The sequence below is a fragment of the Pollachius pollachius genome (genome assembly GCF_949987615.1).
Source record: "Pollachius pollachius genome assembly, chromosome: 11".
NCBI lineage: Eukaryota > Metazoa > Chordata > Actinopteri > Gadiformes > Gadidae > Pollachius > Pollachius pollachius.
In genome coordinates this window covers 8,445,350-8,464,817 of record NC_136944.1, presented here as the reverse complement: position 1 = coordinate 8,464,817, position 19,468 = coordinate 8,445,350, and the positions used below count along the sequence as shown (strand labels likewise).

The 19,468-nt window shown below is 42.3% G+C and overlaps 1 protein-coding gene across 1 annotated transcript in view; it reads right to left on the bottom strand.

Moving 5' to 3' along the window:
• The window catches only part of cacnb1 (calcium channel, voltage-dependent, beta 1 subunit), a 40,795-nt gene that overhangs the window by 7,108 nt on the left and 14,219 nt on the right, over positions 1 to 19,468 (bottom strand). Inside the window, exons 3-10 of the mRNA XM_079746398.1 lie at positions 12,765 to 12,884; positions 11,748 to 11,870; positions 11,414 to 11,550; positions 11,095 to 11,162; positions 2,580 to 2,608; positions 1,175 to 1,255; positions 1,026 to 1,084; positions 501 to 610 (exon numbers count right to left, since the gene is read on the bottom strand). Of these exons, the coding sequence (XP_079602524.1) occupies positions 501 to 610; positions 1,026 to 1,084; positions 1,175 to 1,255; positions 2,580 to 2,608; positions 11,095 to 11,162; positions 11,414 to 11,550; positions 11,748 to 11,870; positions 12,765 to 12,884 (727 nt within the window). The remainder of the gene's footprint in view (positions 1 to 500; positions 611 to 1,025; positions 1,085 to 1,174; positions 1,256 to 2,579; positions 2,609 to 11,094; positions 11,163 to 11,413; positions 11,551 to 11,747; positions 11,871 to 12,764; positions 12,885 to 19,468) is intronic.

Sequence of the window (19,468 nt, the reverse complement as noted above, 5' to 3'; positions counted from 1 at the left end):
GTTTCAGTAGTAACATAAATTGAAAATGACTGGCAAGGGTGTAAGGAACTTAAAGGTTACCTATTATACCACCAGGTGTGGTATTGACCAATCAGACTCACACCTGGTATAATATGTCACCTTTAAAAAAATGCTAGTTCTAGAAAGCTAACATTTCTTTACCAAATTATTTTTTACAAAATCACTATCTATCTACTACATGGAATATCAATCTTCTGCTGATCTGTTGGAATTCTGAAAATCATCAATATCTAAATCATTTTCCACTTTATAACCCAAGGTCCATTTTCATTTAAATTAAAAGGAAAAGGGAACGTTAAAAGAGCGTTATTCATAAACGTTAAGCAAAGATTTGTAACGTTAATTAAAAAATGCAACAAAATACATTGATTTTTTTTCTTTTTCTTTTGCTTGATCTTTAAATCATGGCCTCTACTTCAGGGAGTGGGCGGGTGAATCCAGTGTCCCGCCCGGCTCCGGCACCGTGGGGAAGTACTTACCCAGGCTGGAGCGGGTGCTGGACCGCTCGATGATGGTGTGTTTGCTTGGGTTGTTGAGGACGGAGCGCTTGGCCAGGGAGATGTCCGCCGTCACCCTAGTGATGGATATCCTGCAACCACAATCAGAGAGTCAGTGGGTGGTCCGGGGGTCAGAACCTGGTTCACGTTCTACCGCCGTACGCATTGAATCAAGATTCAAAGGTTTTTATTTGGCACATTCTCGTACAGGATGTGCAATGAAATGTTTGTGTGACATTCTCTGTATTTTCTGTGCTTGAAAAAGAAATAAAGTGCAATAGAATAAAAATAGAGTAAAATAACAATAATAACAGAAATGAAGAATATTATAAATATATAACAAATTATAACTGGATTAAAAGGGAGATGTACAATACGCCCAGGGTTTAAACTGTCAAAGTGCGGGGGCAACAATCCCTTTCTCCTCCATGTCGCGGTTCATGGGGGGGGATTGTCCGGTGGTATGGTATCACTTAGTGACTGAATTGGCCCACATCTTTCTCCTACCTGCCCTCAAACTTGTGCTTCAGGAAATCAAAGAGCGCTTTCTGCATCATGTCAGTCACCTGGAAACCACGAGGCACGAGGATTAGGGAAACTGGTGGCTCTGGGGCAGTAATGTGTGCAGTTTGGGCTTGGTGTGGTGTAGTGCTCACCTCATAACCCTTCAGCGAGGGTCCTACGAGGATAATGGGCCTCATGGATGGGACTACGTCGTAGGGGGGAACGTGCTCCATCTGCTCCAAGGTTCAATGAGAGAGGGGAATATAAAAGCAATGGAACGCACAGGTCCGCTCTCGAAATGCTCGCGCAAAAGCACACACAAAACACACACTCACGGGTATACTCAAGAAATGCACATGCAGATACAGACATTTCCATTGAGCTGAAAGGATGCTCGTACATGAATTAATACACACTAACCACACAAGGACTCAATGGACCCCTCTTGCGCCCAATACCAATTCTTTTAAAACTTAAGCACAGGGCTGCACCCTACAACAGTGTTGCATCCTGCATGGGCGAGAACAAGTTACAACAACTGTGAATACGTTTCAGAATTCTACCGACCCATATGTTACAAAACAATATTTTGGTGTGTTTTGGCTGCTAGCAATGGCATACCAGCCGTAAAAAATGTCCTCTTGCTGACAAAGAATGATGCAAATTTTATGACAACCAGAAACCAAAGTACATTTTCTGAGGCTCCAAACCTGTTGTACATTGAGCAATCAGTGTGCAGAGGTGTGCAGCCCTACCAAGACCACTGGGTCCATCATCCATACTCACTCCCATACTGACAAAGCCATGGAGGACATTTGTTTTAATTTATTTTGTTTTTAGGCTTCACATTTTTTTTTTCTGGATGATTTCTTTGTCACAGCAAGGGTCTACAAGATGAAACCAAAAAATGGAAGAGCAAGCCAGCGTCGAAAAGGAGGAAGCTGACAAGAGGGGTGAGAGCTAGGTCAGGCCTTGTTCCAATTCTGTCCCTACTCCCTACCACTCTGTTTTGAACGACCCCTAAACTACGAAACGGGACAGATTCAGTACACATTATTGGTTGACAATGCAGAGTTGTATACCTCACTAGTAACATCGGCAACTATACTAACCCTTTATATATCAAATATTCTAATTGAATAATTACTTTCATCCACTGACTATTGTAGCGATAGGCTTGTGGCACACAAATGCTGCATTTGTAAATTACTTGATTTTGACACAACTTAATTACACATCATCTGATTTCATCATCAGACATATCAACAAAAATAAAAAAAGTTAAAATTTAAGATTAACTTATTGATAAGATATGGTTACATTTTTGCTCTTTGCAGTGGCGGACCTACCATCTGTAGCCATGGATGGATAATAATGTGCTCTATTCGTTGGACCACCTCGAGGGCCAAATACCACTGCCATTACACCCATCGTCCAAGTGGGACACCCTACACTACGCAGGAGCGTGCAAAAGGTATTGGCAATGTGAAGAGGTAAGGGAGTCAGGACAGTATTGGGACAGGGCATTAGTGTCATTAAAGAACCAAACACACTCACCGATTTCTGTTTCTGTTTAGCCGGCCCACCTACGGTATTCATTCAGCAAACACACAAAACAAGGCCCACCAGAAGATTAGCAAGACAGGGGAGACAGGGACAAAAGCACAAACACAGTTCACATTGTGTTAATATCCCACTCAGACGAGAGGGGACTTTGAGAGGCTCAGGCACAAACGTGTGCAATTCAGTGCCCTGCCTCTCCCGGTTGACACACACATGGACAACCCAAATCCCAACACATCTCTGCCTTACCATCAGAGATCCCTAACTAACTGGGCCAATCAGTGTTAGAGGCAGGAGCAGGCATTCAGAACGGCCCATTTTGGGGTGGGTTAGTGAAACAACAGAGCTGTGACATTCTGGAAGTAGAGAAGCAGTGATGCCTGGAAGCATCTCAGAGGACAAGCGGCCTGAGGGTTCATGGTGGGTGCATGTGTGTTGGTGTTGGTGGTGGTGGGGAACAGGGAGGGGGGTGGTTAGCACGGCCAGCTTGTGGCTGGGAATCCATATGCAGTTTCCCAGGCCTGCAGTGTTACCTTCTTAAAGAAGGGCAGCCGATGTGCGTTGGCCTGTGGGGACGTGACGCTGCCAGAGGTGCCCTTAGGGGTGTGAGGGTCCCCCTGACTGTCAGGGGGCTCCTCAAAGTCCAGGTCGAGAGGGTCAACATCAAAGGTCACGGTGGACATGTCGACGTGAGCTGGGGAGGGGAGGGAGGAGGGGAGGCAGGTTGGGAGGGGGGTGATACATAGAGAAAGACCGGCAATACAGCAAGAGACAGGGGATAGAGGAGGAGGAGGAGGAGGAGGAGGAGGAGGAGGAGAAAGAGTGGGAAGTAGTAGGGTTGAATGGAGGAAAGGATGGGGAGAAAGTAACACAAGAGAAGAAAAGGTGAAATGGTAAAAGGATAGAACGATAGAATGAAAGCATGTGAGATGCAGTGGGATAAAACAGAAACGGCAAAGGACGGTACAGAGAGAGATGTCACAGTCACAGGTTTTGGAGTCAACAGGGAAGGTGCATCGTCTTAGCGAGAGACATTGGTTACTAAAGGTCTAATGAGTCTAATGAGTGAATATCAGTCTGGCCTTGAATGGGTGGCACCCACCATCCACTCGAATGCTGATTGGTCCTAGAATTTAACCTTTTTGGGAAATGCTTTCTACAGGATCAAGGCCAGACTTATCTGCAGAGAGAAACAGAATGTGTACATTTCGTCTCATGAGCTACCGAGATTACAAAGACCGGGTGTTACGTGACCATACGAAACAACAGAGGACAAAGTGCATTTGAAGCACCAGAGAAATGATACAGCAACATGGGCCGGAACCAAACTGTTGCAGGTTGGGTCATTGGTGTGCTTTATAGAAAGATAGGAAGAAATGAAAATAGAATGACAAAATAGCCCAAGTGGAAAAGATGTGTTGAATGAAGAGTTGTGTCGCAGGGTAAAGGAATATTATCCCCAATGGTATTGGGGTTCTGCTATGAGTAGAGCTATGGCATATTGTCAATGAACTGTTCACAGACCCTTTTTGTATTATGTCCATTAAAAAAATAAGTTTCTTGATATATGAATCTTGACATTGTTGATCATTTGGGCTCGGTTATTGGGTAGAGAGAGTCCCTTAGCAGGAACCACAATACCCTACCACCTGATAGTGTAAATGAGAGGCTTGTTCTGTCTGACAGCCAGGGCTCAATCACAAAAGTCTGGTGCCAATACAAAAGCAGTCCTTGTGGACACTCTTCCTCTCTTGATCCATGTATCTCATGCATAAAAAAAAGGAAAAACGCCTCTCACGCCAATTGGCTGACTTTACGTACTGAAGATAATTTGGGAATGGATGGCCTTCCATTTCTTTGGGTGCCATTTGGGCTTTGTCTGCTGTTTTGCATCTTTACTAGCCAGTATGCAAACAATTCTATCTCTGATGATCTGTAAGGCTTCTCTGGCCATAGTCCTGAGTCCAGCAAATGCTGGTCTGCAGTGCTCTCACTTTTGTCCCCTTCCTCTTCTGTCCTTGCCTCTTCCTTCTCGTCACCCTTAGAGTAGCCTTCATTTCACTCACTCTCTTCACCTCCATCATCCTCTATCACATCTTCTTGCTCACTATCTGCTGATGGACATACCCCTCTACAAGCATGTACTATACATGATTGATATTAGCCTCTTAATCTACTTATAGCCTAACTAACAATAAAACGGGCTACTTAATGTTAGTGTTATTTAGCTCCTTTCATTCTGAAGGGCTACAATGATTGCTTGGAATAACTTTAAGTTGCCACTATCTGAGCTCACCTTGTCTCACATCCAGGGGCGGATCTAGAAAAATATTCATGGGGTGGCAAGAGGGTGGCAGGAGATTTTGAGGGGTGGCACCCTGTGGCAGAAGTATATACAGAATGCCGATTTAATTAAAGCCATATCAATCAATACTTACTTGGAAAGCCCCCACATTTAGATATTTTGACTCAATAACCTTATACTTACTTTATTGTGGGATGAGTAAAGCCTTACATTTAAACATAAAAGGTGTCAGACAAAATTTAATAAATTATTACTGAATAATTACTCAATCAACCTGCACTATTACACCAGCAGGGGGCATGGGGCTAAACATATATGCAAAGAGAGCTGCAATATGTACTTTAGTTAACAGTAAGACTTTGGTATTTGTCCATGAGATATTCCTATCAAATGTCAATCATCAGTCCAACTTGAGTGTAAATATCACTTTATTCACAGATTCCAATAATTTACATACAATATAGACACATTTATCATATAAATATTGCGTTGCATTTTCCCATGTTTGGTCACAAACAGTACCTGTTAAAAACTCCTACACATAAACATTCAGGTCCAACATTCGATCAGTGGAACTGGCGAACAACAGAAAGAAAGTGCCATGGTTCAAAAGTAGGTTCTACATGTAGTTTTAATACAGTGCTGAATGATGCCATAAGAGTAGGCCTACATGTAGATTTTATACAGTGCTGAATAATGCCATAAGAATCTGAAAATGTTCATTATTATAACGGCATGAAAAATAAGGCTTTGTCATCATTTTTAGTTTTTTAAGCTCAGTGCTGAGCAGAACATGACGTTGGCATGCCTACAAGAGCTGAATGCGGCGATTACCATGTTGTTCAGCGAAACGCCTCACAAACTTATTTAGATCCAAAGCTTTAGTGCGTTTGGCTTCAATGCTGAGTACAGCCAAGCTTGACAATCTCTTCTCTGTCATAGTAGACCGCAAGTAACTCTTTATGATCCTAAGAGTTGAAAAGCTTCGTTCACAAGATGCACTGCTCACTGGTAAAACTACTGCTATCTTACACAACCTGAACAACTCATAAAAAACCTCCTGGTATGGGTCCAAAAATTGAGCAAACTCCATCAGAGTGGTAGGACTTTCCATTTCCTTCTTTTTTCTCTCCAGTACTCTCCTTGTCTGTTGCAGTTTGTGTTTAAGATCCTCAATATTTGAATCATAAGCATTTGCCAGTAAAAAAACAGTCTCCTCTCTCAAAAAAGTAATACTTGACGGATTTAGTGCTTGGACACCTTGCATGATGTTACAATTTGTGTTGGAAAACCTTCTGTCTATTTCTCCAATCATGTTATCCATAACTGGATAGTACACATTGACACAAAAAGTGTGTTTGCTATCTGGAACTACATGCTGTCCCACAGTGGAAGGGATGACACTATCTTGAAGTGCCTTTGATATCTGTCTGTACCTCTTTCGGTTTGCTGAGTTGTATCAATGCTACTCTTTCGGCATACATCAAGTGCTTCACTCCACAGTTCATCAAAAGAGGCTTCACAACGATAATGTAACAATGTATCCTTAAGTGCTTCAATTAGCTCAACAGCCTTAGCATAGTCCACTGTTTTAGACTGGAGCATGTCTGACAAATATTTAGCGTCACTCAAGACCTTTCGGAACAGTACAAGGCATCCAACAAAATTCAGATCGATCTGGACCAATATCCCTCTTGCTTCAACAGCTCTTTGTGGATGCTTCTCAGACGCAATATTTTCAAGCACCTGTACTATTGCAGGCAATCTATCCATGACATTACGACAAGCTACGTGCCGGCAGGCCCAACATGTATCGCTTAGCCTTTGGAGTTCCCTCGGTGGGCCATCAAACATCTCTCGCTGCACTTGCAGCCATTAGTTATGGACATAAGAGCCAGACATGAATACATACATACGTTCCAGCAATGAGAAGAAGTGTCGTGCATCAGTAACACTTTTAACAGAGTCCACTATGACCAAGTTTAAGCAGTGTGCACTGCAATGAACATAGAAAGCATGTTTGGCTACTTGTTTTATTTTAGCTTGGACACCTGCATGTACCCCATTCAGAACTGCAGCGCCATCATAGCCCTGGCCTACAAGGTTGTCCTTATATTCAAGCCCATATTTCTGTAGAAAGCTAATGATCTTGCCTGTTAATGCAGCAGCATCCAGGCTCTCTGCCACGTCAAACTCTAAGAAGCTCTCATGTACCGCACTGTTGTAGTAGTACCTAAGGACAAATTACATTTGCTCCATTTTCTGAAGATCTTTGGTTTCATCAACAAGAACTGAGAACTGTGCGCTCTTTTTCACCTCTTGAATGATTTCTTCTTTAACCATTGCAGCCAAACATTCCAGTATTTCACTTTGTATTGTTTTACCAGTGTACGTTGCATTTTTAGCTTGCTGTTCAAGTCTCTTTTTTATCACAGGGTCATGGTTGCCCAGCAAATCTAACATGGCCAGAAAAACACCTTTTTTTTCTGAGTCAGGAAACTCCCTGTGTCCCCTCTGGGCTGTGTTTTCTGTGGCAGTAAGTACTAAAATCTCTGCTAGGGCTTTAATGTAGTTCTGGTTTTCAATTACCTGTTTTTTATTTTTTTCATCCATTATGCCCAACATTGAGGTATTTTTATCTGCCATTTATGTTCTCTGCCCATGAAAACATTTCATTTGCATGGCTTTCTGATCTCGCATGAGAACAGAAACCACTGTCCTTCATTGTGGCCTTTTTCCAGTTCCGATACCCGTCAATTGATGTGAAAACAGTCTTGGGGCATCAGGTAGAGAGAAATGTCTACATGCAAAACAATAAGCAGCATCTTTGGACTGTGAATACTCCAGCCATGAAGGAATCTTGTACCAGTCTGTTCGGAAGCGTCTTCTGGCTCCTCCCTGGAGGGTCTTGGGGAATCTCTCCAGATTTGGCTGAGCTTGCCCCTCACACCTTGACTTGGATATGTCTATGAGATGAGGGGGACATTCAAATTTAAATAGAGCTTAAATGATTATAAAATATATCACCTAATTATAACACAATTTGAAGCTGTCATTGATTAGATATGTGGTTAACCCTCAGGCTGTGTTAATGCATACAGCACAAGATTTTGGTTAGTTTTGGAATTTTAACCTCAGCTTCTATAATAGGTCTAAAATACATTCTGCAAAAATTATGACACTCTCTCAATCTCTTTACAGTGACAAATGTCCAAACATATTTACTAGAATGAAAAATGGATATATTAGACTGAGGCTATGCCATGTCTCTTATATCATGCACAACATGTCCAATTGTGTGAAATGTGCTTTCTATTTAGATGTAACATACACATTTCATAGTGTATGTTGGACCAGCTTGACTGGAGATTTCTTGCAGTGGCTCCCCTTCACTGTGTGAGCTCAGCACTTCATCTTGTTTGTCGCTCTCTCCCTCTCACACCTCCTCTCTGTGATGCTCTCCCTCTTCCATCTCTTCATCTCTCTGTTCTTCTCCTTCCACCTCGTCATGTCCCTGGTCATCTCTGCCGTCTACCCTGTCGCTTTCCTGTTGCTCAGCCTGTCTTTCTGTCTGTTCTGATGATTTATCATTCTTTACTGGTGTCTTTTTAGTTTTTGGTGAGAAAAAACTGCTGATGTCACCCTTCCTCTTCTTTTCTATAAGATTCAAAGTGACTTCACTTCGTTTTTTCCTTTTAATATTAACAGTAATCATTATTAATAATGTTGTTCAGCTTAAAACTGAATGATGTGTGTCAAATGTGTTTTTTTTACCCACTTACCGTCGGTTTCAACAGCTGCAGAGTGAGCTTCTTAAATGCTTCCAAAGTTGGAACAGATTTCTGAAATAAGGTTCAAATGTGTTGGGTCAATACAAAGCTTGGTTGAATTGTTTTTCTTTGTCATTCAGTGCATCATGCTCAATGACTGAGATATTATAACATTTGAGCATGCAAGACAAAATTTAAATCAATATTAGCCTTCATACGTTACACAGACCTAACTCACAGTAAGGACAGATTTGCCATTAACTTTGTTCAACCAGAGTTATATCGTTTCAAATCAGCCTACACTTTATAAACAAATGGACTACCTTCTCTCTAGACCGAGAAGCTTTGGTTGCTAGGCAACATGCATTTGAAAAACAATGTTGGATTGAGCCGTTAGGCATTTCTACTAGTGTGTAGGCTACGCAGCTATTTTCTAAGGCATTCCAATCTTAATATCATTTCTTCATAGAAAGACAGTTGATCAGTATTACCTCAAGAATGTAGTCTCTCTGCCGTGCCGCTTGCTTCGTTAGTTTGGAGGAACTTTGGATCCAACTCGCGGGCCTTCCTTGTATTCAAAATCAGTGCCGGCGGGAGTCTCTGGGGGGCGGGGGGGGGCGGGATGGGGCAATATTTCCTGGCTGCATTCACTTGCAGTCGGACATTTCAAAGTCGCTCTCGTAAATATCTTGTAAAAGCCCCAAAAAAAAAAAAGAATTCGGCACTGCACTGCCAACTGGGGTGGCAGCTGGCGTGGCAAGGCTTTTTTCAGGGTGGCAGTTGCCACCCCATGCCACCCCGGTAGATCCGCCCATGCTCACATCCTCAGTAGAAATCATGAGAATATTAGGGATCTGCCGCTGCTCAACTCTCTGTGGTCGTTTCTAATACTAAGGGCAGTGTTTCATAATTTTTTACTTTGCTAGGTATTTTATTTATTGGATAGATATGTCATGGAATTGTAGGTATGATGCTAATTGGTTCATGATATTGATTAATTCATTTTATGCAATGCATTTATGCTCCAAGTTAGCTCCCTGGCTGATGCTAGCTTACTGCTGATATTAGCTTGAACCATTCTTAAACCACGGTTTCCCACTCTCACGCATCTGGCGGGTCACTCACACTTTCAGAATCCATCTCACACTCCCATGTACACGCAAGAAATGTCACGGCAAAATCCATTTTTCTCCCCTCTCAATCCGTTATTTTCTGTTGATACTAGTGATCAAAAAATATAACGGATGTGGTCTAGTCTACTCACTAGACTAAACCACAGTGTATTGTTTCTTAATGACAGAAGAGGAGCTAAGGCCCACAGCTGTAACAGGTGTAACATCTGCCTACAATGTTCTCACTGCAGTATTCTATGATGGTTGATTCGCTGATAACCTTGCACCTGATACAGTTGATAACCTTGCACCTGATACAGTTGATAACCTTGCACCTGATACAGTTGATAACCTTGCACCTGATACAGTTGATAACCTTGCACCTGATACAGTTGATAACCTTGCACCTGATACAGTTGATAAACCTTGCACCTGATACAGTTGATAATCTTGCACCTGATACAGTTGCGTGTGAAAAGTTCAGAGAGAGTTCAGAGCATGGTTCGGAGTCGGAGCCCACTGATGCGTTTGAAAGTTTTGATAACAATCAAGGTAAGCAAATAAATACAATTTATCTGCCTACCTTGAACATCATCCAAACTTTCAAACGCTGTAACGCAAGCATGCATGCACGCACGCACGCACGCATGCACGCACGCACAGTCAAAATACATTTTTACTCTTTAGTTGTTCGAGAAGAATCCAATGTTCAGTCTGCAGGAAACTTGTGAGTTGTGGTTTTCTGGGGAGGTGGGGTAACTATTATATGTCCTTTTTGTTTTGAGATTTCTTATTTCTTATAGATTTCTTATCGTTTTGATGTTGTTGTTTAACATGTTTATTAGTTAATCACCTCTTTCTTTATCTTTTTGTAGTGCAATCGATACATTTATTGTACAATTTGAAAAAGCATTTCCATTATATTCTTTTTTTTTTTTCATAAATCAGGGTTTATACTAAGTAAATGAGGACTGACATTTTTTAAATTGGGGTTGGATTCATTCAAATTGCCTCAATATCTATTGGATGGGTAGCGAGCATTTGAATCTAGAATCGAATAATTATTTTGAATTGAGTAAGAATGCACAAGTAGTGTGCTTGTGCAAGAGTTCTGTATTGTGCTTTTAATTCAAATTGTTGTGTTTTCAAAGGTGCATGTGGGCATGCAGGTCTCTTTTGGTTCGCTCTCGCTTCATATGATATGAAAAAAAAAATCACATGTACGTTTTGGGTGTGTGCAAGGGTTAATGAATGTGCGTGCATGCAGCGTGTATAGATTGTCTCTCTCTCTCAAAGTGACTGAACAGGATGGGGGACCTCACCTGTGCCGGGTGGGGTGGGTCTTCGGGTCCCTGTGGCGACGTCTAGGCTAGAGCTCCCTCCAGATTTACTGTGGTGACAGAATGTTCTCTCAGCTGATTGCATCATCTCATGTACCAGCGTGTTGGTATAACACATAACGATATGACATTGTTTGAGTGCAATAATGTACTTGCTGAGCTCGTCCTTCGAGGGTCGAAGATACCGTGAACAATCGGAATAAACTGCATTGCGCAATGTATCGACAGGTCGAACGGTCCTGATTTCTGAATGGAGTCCTCTGTGGGATGACTTCCCCTACTCTGTTATGTACTGGGTTACCTGGAGCTGAGTCGGTTCTGTCTCATCCTCTGTTCCTGCAGCAGGCGGGTGTTCTCCAGTTTGACGGGGCTGGGGATGAAGCCCACCTCGCAGCCCTCTTTCACCAGCCGGCCGATCCACCAGTCGTTGTTGTACTTCTGTGGAAGGCAGCATGCGATGCTAGACGCTAAAGCTCCAAGTAACAATTGCCTTAACCATAAGCATTTTTGCCCCCCGTTTGCTCGTCCTCGTGCACACACATACACACACACACACACACACTTGCGCGCGCACACACACACACACACACACACACACACACACGCACAGTTGTTTTAGCTGGGAAGAAGCTCACCTCTTTGATATGCAGGAAGTCTTTGGCTTCGAAGGATATGGCCATGCCCTGCACAGGAACTTCATCGTTGGGCCCCGAGTTGTATCCAACGTTTGTTCTCACAGCAAAAGCCACGGGTTTGGTCTATGCGGACCATTATGGGTGTCAAGGTAGATATGGTGGCAATCAGAGAATACCCAAATAATCAGATAAAACGAACAATTAACTGCTGTCCCAGTCCTGACATATCCAGCTTGATTATTGCTATTTAATAATAAATGAGACAGTTCTGAATCTATTGCATCTAGGGCTGGGCTAGAATTCAATATAATTGTTTTATTATCTTCTTATTTGCTATTGTATCGCCATGAGGGGAAAACATTGCCATATCATGATACCCTTGATACCCTTGATACTAAGAAATCCTATACCCGTCCTTCGGAGGAGACGTAAAACCAAGGTCCTGACTCACTGAGGTCATAAAAGATCCCAGGGCACTTATCCCAAAGAGTAAGGGTTTCCCCGGTGTCCTGGCCCAACCAGGCTCATTCAATCTAGCCCCCTAATCATCCGCCTGTATAATTGGCTGACTCATTAATTCCCTCACTTTCCACCTCAAGCTGATGTGTGGTGACCGTTCTGGCGCAGATTGGCTGCCATGCACCAACAGTGGGTGCTACACACTGGTGCTGGTGATTGAGGTCCCCTCTTCACTGTAAAGCGTCTTTGAGTGTCTAGAAAAGCGCTATATCAATTCAATCCATTATTATTATTATTATTATTATTATTATACCCTCAAATGATTGACATAGGAGGTTTGAATGTAATGACCCTCCATAACACTGTTTTAGTTTGTATTTGAAATGCGAATAGCCTATTGTGTTCGTTCCCAAATTCCACATGATCATAGTGATAATACGTGTTTCCACATCGCCAAGCCATGTCGGCAGCCGGCTGTCAAGATCCGGACAGGAAGCCCACCAGACAAAATGAGCCAGGAAGTGATTGGTTGCGATTCGCTCAGGCTCGGCCTCTGACCTTGGCCTTCTCGAGAGTGGCAAGGGCCTGCCTGTCCGCCTCCTTCCGCAGCGCCTCGGGGTCTTCTTCCAGGGAAACGTCCGAGTCCGATGGCCTACTGGTGTAGGAGTCTGCAGAGCCCTGGGGAGACACGGACCATCACAGTCAAACACCTGGGCTATGCTGGTGATCGAAACATGTGGGCTATACTGTTGATCAACACACATGGGCTATGCTGGTGATCAACACACATGGGCTTTACTGATGATCAACACACATGGGCTATGCTGGTGATCACCATAGAAGGGCTAGACTGGTGATCAACACCTGGGACTACAATGGTGATCAACACATGTGCACTATACTCATGATGAACACATTTTGACTGTACCTCTGATGAACAAACGTGGACTTAACTGGGGATCAACACACGCAGACTATACTGGTGATGAATACATGTGGGCTTTACTGGGGATTAACAATTAGCTATACTGGGGAACAACACACCGAGCTATACTGGTGATCAACACAAGTGGAATTCACTCCTGATGAACACATACAGACTATACTAGTGATCATATTGTAGTCATTGGGAAAGATAAGTGACCTGGTTCTGTTCTTCAAGAAGGAGGGATGACATACACACTAAAGCTCTATGGCACATGCAAGGTGTTTGCCAAGTAGCTCTTCAAGTGTTGGTTCTTGGTAGGGCTGAATGATTTGGGGAAATAATCTAATTCCGATAATTGTAACCAATATTGTGATTGTGATTTAATATGCGATTTCTTTAATTTATTAAGTTCCTGATGTTCTGTATTATTCAGTAAAAAGGAATCGTTTGTGATTCGTTCAGCCTTTTAGTTCTTGGGTTGATTGTAAAATAACTTGCTGTAAACGGGTGGAACAATTTCAGAAGCAATGCAGTTGAGAGTGCATTTCCCTATTTCAGCGTTGGCTCATAGCCATGTTGCCACAGCATTGGTTATGGCAGAAAGCAGCATTACAACAGCAATTCAACTCATCTGTGTTCTTCCTGGGATTCGGAAGCTGTAGTTATAAGCCCGAACCGTTGGTGACGTTATATTATTTGAATTGGCCCAATGTGGCTTCAAATATCCTGCCTCCTGCAAAAAGCCAGACTCTCTTGCGAAGGTTGAACTAAACTATGAACTACGAACAGGTTGAACCAAACTATGTGTCCATGTGTGCACCAATTAGATGTACTTCCCCTTTGTCATGATTTCTCACTAACTTCAATCCCATATGATCCCCTAATGAACCGGCAAACAAAATGTCCCTTTCTTGGAACAAAAACAACCACCTGCTTAGTCCCATTGAACATCCACCTGCAAAAGAAACAAAGCATCAAGCCAAGCCATGCCATGATGTAAATTGTATGGAAATGTAGTTGAGATTTGTCTAATGAATTTCCATAGATGGGGTTGGAAGCGTGATAAGGAGAAAGAGATTGAGAGCAGAAGGGGAATCAAAACACAGATTAGAATATTACCAACCATGTACATAGTTTGCATAGGACTCGGCCATACTAAGTCTGCTGAAGAGGGGGGAACTAGATCATGGACGGGTCGTTGATGACATTGTGTCATGGTGGAGTCTTTGCTTGAAATAAATGTTTAAAAACCAAGGACAAGATTAATGATTTTAGGAAATCAGCACCCAAACCAAAACTCCCGGTGATTGAGGGAATTTAGATGAATTTGGTGGAGAACTAAGAATATAATGGTAATCTGTTAGACAGCAGGTTGTGCTTGCAGGCTAATGCAGATGCCATTTCTTAGAAGGTACACAAATATTTTTACTACTTAAATAACTATTTAAGGCTTGCACCAAAATGATTACCGTGTTCTACAGCACTGTTAGTGGGCCTGAATCAGGCCCAAAAGAATAGGCTGGTTCGTCTTGTCTTGTGTGGCCAGCAAAGGTATATATATAAGCATAGCTTAGTGGCCTTTATGATCAGAAGGAAGGTCCATGCCATATTGTCTGTACTGACCACACCCTGCAGAGGGAGCTTGAGGTTCTACCTTCATGTAGAAGATAGACAGCTCAAAGGTAAAAAAAAAAACATACTTATGTTTTCACTGCATCAGAAGGCTGAATTTTCCCAAATGGTTGCACTAAGCCTTTCCTGCACTCAGTAATTAGCTTGTCTTTGGTCTTCACATGAAGTGATCTTGAATTTTACTTGACTGTCACTGTACTGTATTGTATTGCTGTATATGTGTCCTGTCTTGTATGTTGGATTTCATGTTGGATTTAGGATCGATTGACTGTGTTTTTAATACAGGGCTGCAACCATAGGTTTGACTTGATTTGGTCTGTCGCCCATAACATACGCAGAACACAGCATGGAAAGAGAGGGAGAGAGAGAGAGAGAGAGAGGAGAGAGAGAGAGAGAGAGAGAGAGAGAGAGAGAGAGAGAGAGAGAGAGAGAGAGAGAGAGAGAGAGAGAGAGAGAAGAAGAAGAAGTAGAGATTAGGGAGAGAGGAGCAAAGGTGGGCGTGGAGGACAAAAAATGGAGAGGCAGGCGAGTTCAAAAATGTTTTTTTCTGTGTTCTCTTCTTCTCTCTTTATATAACAATCCCACTTGTTCTCGGCTGGCTGTTGTCATAGGTGACGGGCGGGGTGACGGTGGTGGGAGGCACATGGAAGAATGTGGGACAGCTGAATGTGCCGGAGCTGAAGAGGAGGTGAGTCATTCACTGTGGGTTTTTTAAAATAGAAGGTGAGAATGCACATGGATGACAAACGCCATATGTCTTCTTTTTTTTTACTTCCCGCTAAATCCCCCTGCGAACAACGCATGAGGCTTCTGTAACTCGATTGCACTCTCACACACAAACACACACACACACACACACACACACACACACACACACACACACACGAACCAAGAAGGTTGCTCGGTCATCACATTCTAGCCTCCAAATAGTAATGATCACTCTAACTGCACTCTTTCAGCTATTTGCACATAATAATACCTTCTTTGTAGCACTTTATTACCAATTACATTCTCTCACCTACTTCCTATAAAGAATAGAAGTAATGATTCAATAACAAAAGGTGAAATAATTCCAGAGCACCGACACAATCGGGAGAAGATAATGAGCTACCATGCAGGCCGGGTAAATGTAATCCCTGTGCACTAGAATACAGGGGTAGGGTGAGGTATAGTTCCTAGAGTGTTTCTGTCTGTGAGCAGAAAGTTGCTCGGTTCGATTCCCTGCAAGTCCAACCCCTTGAGCAAGATGATCCTTACTGACCTGTAACTGAGCTTGCTGTATAAATTGCTTCTGATCACAAGAACCAGCGAATCAATTGTGGAAAGAAACACCGTTTGTGGCCTTTTGCCTTGCTTGTGCGTGTTCTCCGATACATTCATGCGTACAGTGTTATGTTACATATGTGTGAACGTAACACATAATGCCGATTCTGATGCATGCCAGCTGCTCCTTTGCCAAATAGCGAGGCAGCCATCGAGAAAGCACAGACCCTCCCTGTTGCCATGGCGATGGTTCATCGAACAGTTTCTCCTCAGGCCGTTGCAAGGCTCAGACGTCTCTTCTCATCGCACAGAGCCAAACTCAGAGCACAACGCACTCAGTAGCATCAATTCACCAGAATGTGGCAACAGGTCCGATAAATTCAAGGCTGACATCACACGGCAATATAAAGTCTTGTGAATGTATTAAAATGGCCCATCATATATGATTCATTAAATAGTGATTAGTTTGCGAAACATACTATGGATGTAATATTTAGTATTGGTTAATTTTGTAGAGCCACATTCAAAAACTTGTGGACAGACAAGAATGAGAAATTTAGCTGCAGGCAGCAATGAGGGGGCCAAGCAGAATATGACTCCATAAACTTATTTTGGTGGACAGAATTAATTGGTGAGTTGGCTACAGGATGACCATCTCAGTAATTTAACTTACAATGAAAGCTATTGGCAAATGGTTATCACAATGAACATACATTAAAGTTGCTTTCTAAGGGCTGGAATAGACTTGCTGCAAACAACGCATCCGCCTACGGATCAGGGCTGCGATACGTATTTTGCCATTGTTTGGTGCGTTGATCGTGCACGCCGTCGCAAGCTAACACGACTCGTCCCCAAGCAGAATTGACCAGAGTAGCCACAGCAACAAGATAGATCTACGTCAGACACACAGCCTTCAGCACTTTCAACAAGTTTCACATCAAAAAATAAAAGATAGACTGAGAAATGATGACTCCCGCTGTGGTGACATTTGACCTCGAGGTCAAATGTCAAATGTCACAACATTTGACCTAGAGGTCAAATGTCAACAAATTATTTGGGCATCATCAGGATAAGAGTCATAAGACTATGAGACAAGTTTGGTTCGGATACATGACAGCCTTGCAGAGATATGATGATACCTTGTTTGTGAAAATTGGATGAATGGGTCAAAAGTTATAAACATGAATGCATTTCCAACTTTGACCTGTTGGTGGCGCTAGAGCTCTTGAGCTAGCGACGCCAAAATTGCTGCGAGGGATCATGGGACTGTCCTGAATCAACTACTTTTTACCAAGGCGTTCCATGGGCGGCCATAGACTCCCATGGCAGGATAATAATAATAATAGGAAAACGTAGAATACGTTTAATATACGTAGAATACGTAGAATACGTTTATTGGGGGTCAAGCAGCAAAGCTGCTTGACCCCCAATAAAGTCCTGGAATAAAGTCATAGCTAGGCCACGCTAGGCTCCGTGCTAAGAGGTTCCGGCGTCTGGCCCCGGGAGTTAACTAAAGTGTTGGCAATGTCTTGTTTTGCATCCAGGTAATCAGGGGAGAATATCGAATGACTAAAATGAATTCAGCATTTCAAAACATGTTTTGTTATCGAGAGAGAGAGACTCTTATGAGTGTCTCTGTAAAGCACATTGAACTGCTTGATTGTGCTATGCAAAAACAATTGCCTTGCCTTGCCTTGCCTTACTCACAAATCCTGCATGCACACACACATATTTCCATGGCACACACTTACTCACACACAAAACTCACAGTTAAAAGCAAAATAGTCAAGAGTCACTAAGTTACTTCAATGGTCATACAATCTTATTTGACTTTTGTACTGTATCACATTATTTGTCAATAATCAAACCAGAACTTGCATTGTGTGGAATATTGAAGCAATAATGTGGCAAATCATCAAAAGAAGAAATTACATTGTACACATGAGCTACTTTATCTCTTTCACTATCGTAGCTGTATCCTTTGATAGGAACATATATTGCATTTCCTAAAAGGATAGGAGGAGAGGAGGGAAGGATTCCAGATATGATAAAGTGAGAGAGCGGAACGACAGAGAGAGAGAGAGAGAGAGAGAGAGAGAGATGGAGATGGATAGAGATGGAGAGAAATGATAACGAGAGGGGACAGGTTGTATTTGATGAGGTTGATTAACATCTGTATCATCCCATGAGAGAGTGAGAGTGAGTGAGTGAGTGAGTGAGTGAGTGAGTGAGTGAGTGAGTGAGTGAGTGAGAGAGTGAGAGAGAGAGGACAGGTTATAGTTGATAGGGTGGTCAATGTGTGGTCATCCTGGAATGTGTTGACCCACATATACAGACATGCTACAAGAGTAAACACGCACACACACACACACACACACACACACACACATCAAATCACACATGTACATGTACACAAACATGCACAATTACAGTCCTAAAGAAATGCTATTTTGAGAGAGATATTCAATATTGCTGCTACACTCCCCTTCAACACAGAATCGCATGTAGAAGGGAATCTGAACTCCACCTTTTCCTATTCTACTTTTTTAATCTTCTCCCCCTCTCCTTCTCTCGGCCTGAAGATTTTCATTTGATTCTAATTTGGTTCCTTGCTTCACTTCACACACAGCCCTTTTTCAAAATAGCTACGGACCACCTGACCCCAGGCATGCTGTTCTATTGGCCAGCCACACGCAGAACTTCCAGCAGCGTCATAGTAACCGCTTGCCTGCTGAGATACTGTATACCGGCTGAGAAATAAAATGGACTTTAACCTGAAGTGAACAGGTGGCCATTAAACATAACTCTTGCAGCTGTTTTGTGTTTTAAGGAGCTACTCAAGCAGTTCAGTGAATCAAATGGCCAAAAGTTATTATGACTTGGTTGATGTGAAAAAGGTATTATAGCAATAATAATACATGATTATTAGTATTAGTGGTATCTGTAATATTAAAAGTGTTTTTTGTACTTTAATTATGAGTAGACGTAGTACTAGTAGAAGTCGTATTACTACTAGTACTACTATAAGTATTTTGTAGTACGTATAGTGTTATTATTATTATTAATTGTTGTATTATTTCTACTTTAAGTGTTGGTATTAGTATTATCACTGTAGTAGTTGTATTTGCACAATCAGTATTATTAGTACTTCACTTCCATGACATTGAGTGGTAAATTTGATTTGTGGTATTGAAGCCACTCGTGACGATTGTAATTGTATTAGAATAGAACAACTATCCAACTCAATTTACCATAATATAATCCTGTATTGGTTTTGTTTACATAGAGCAAACAGAGAACATATGTGAGGAACACACACGCTGACACACACGCTCCTTTATGCTTTTTCCCCCAGGGCCTTTTCCCATCACCCCCAACCCAAAAGGAAATTCAAGACTCCTCAACATACTGTTGTAGGTCATGATCACGAAACACTTCG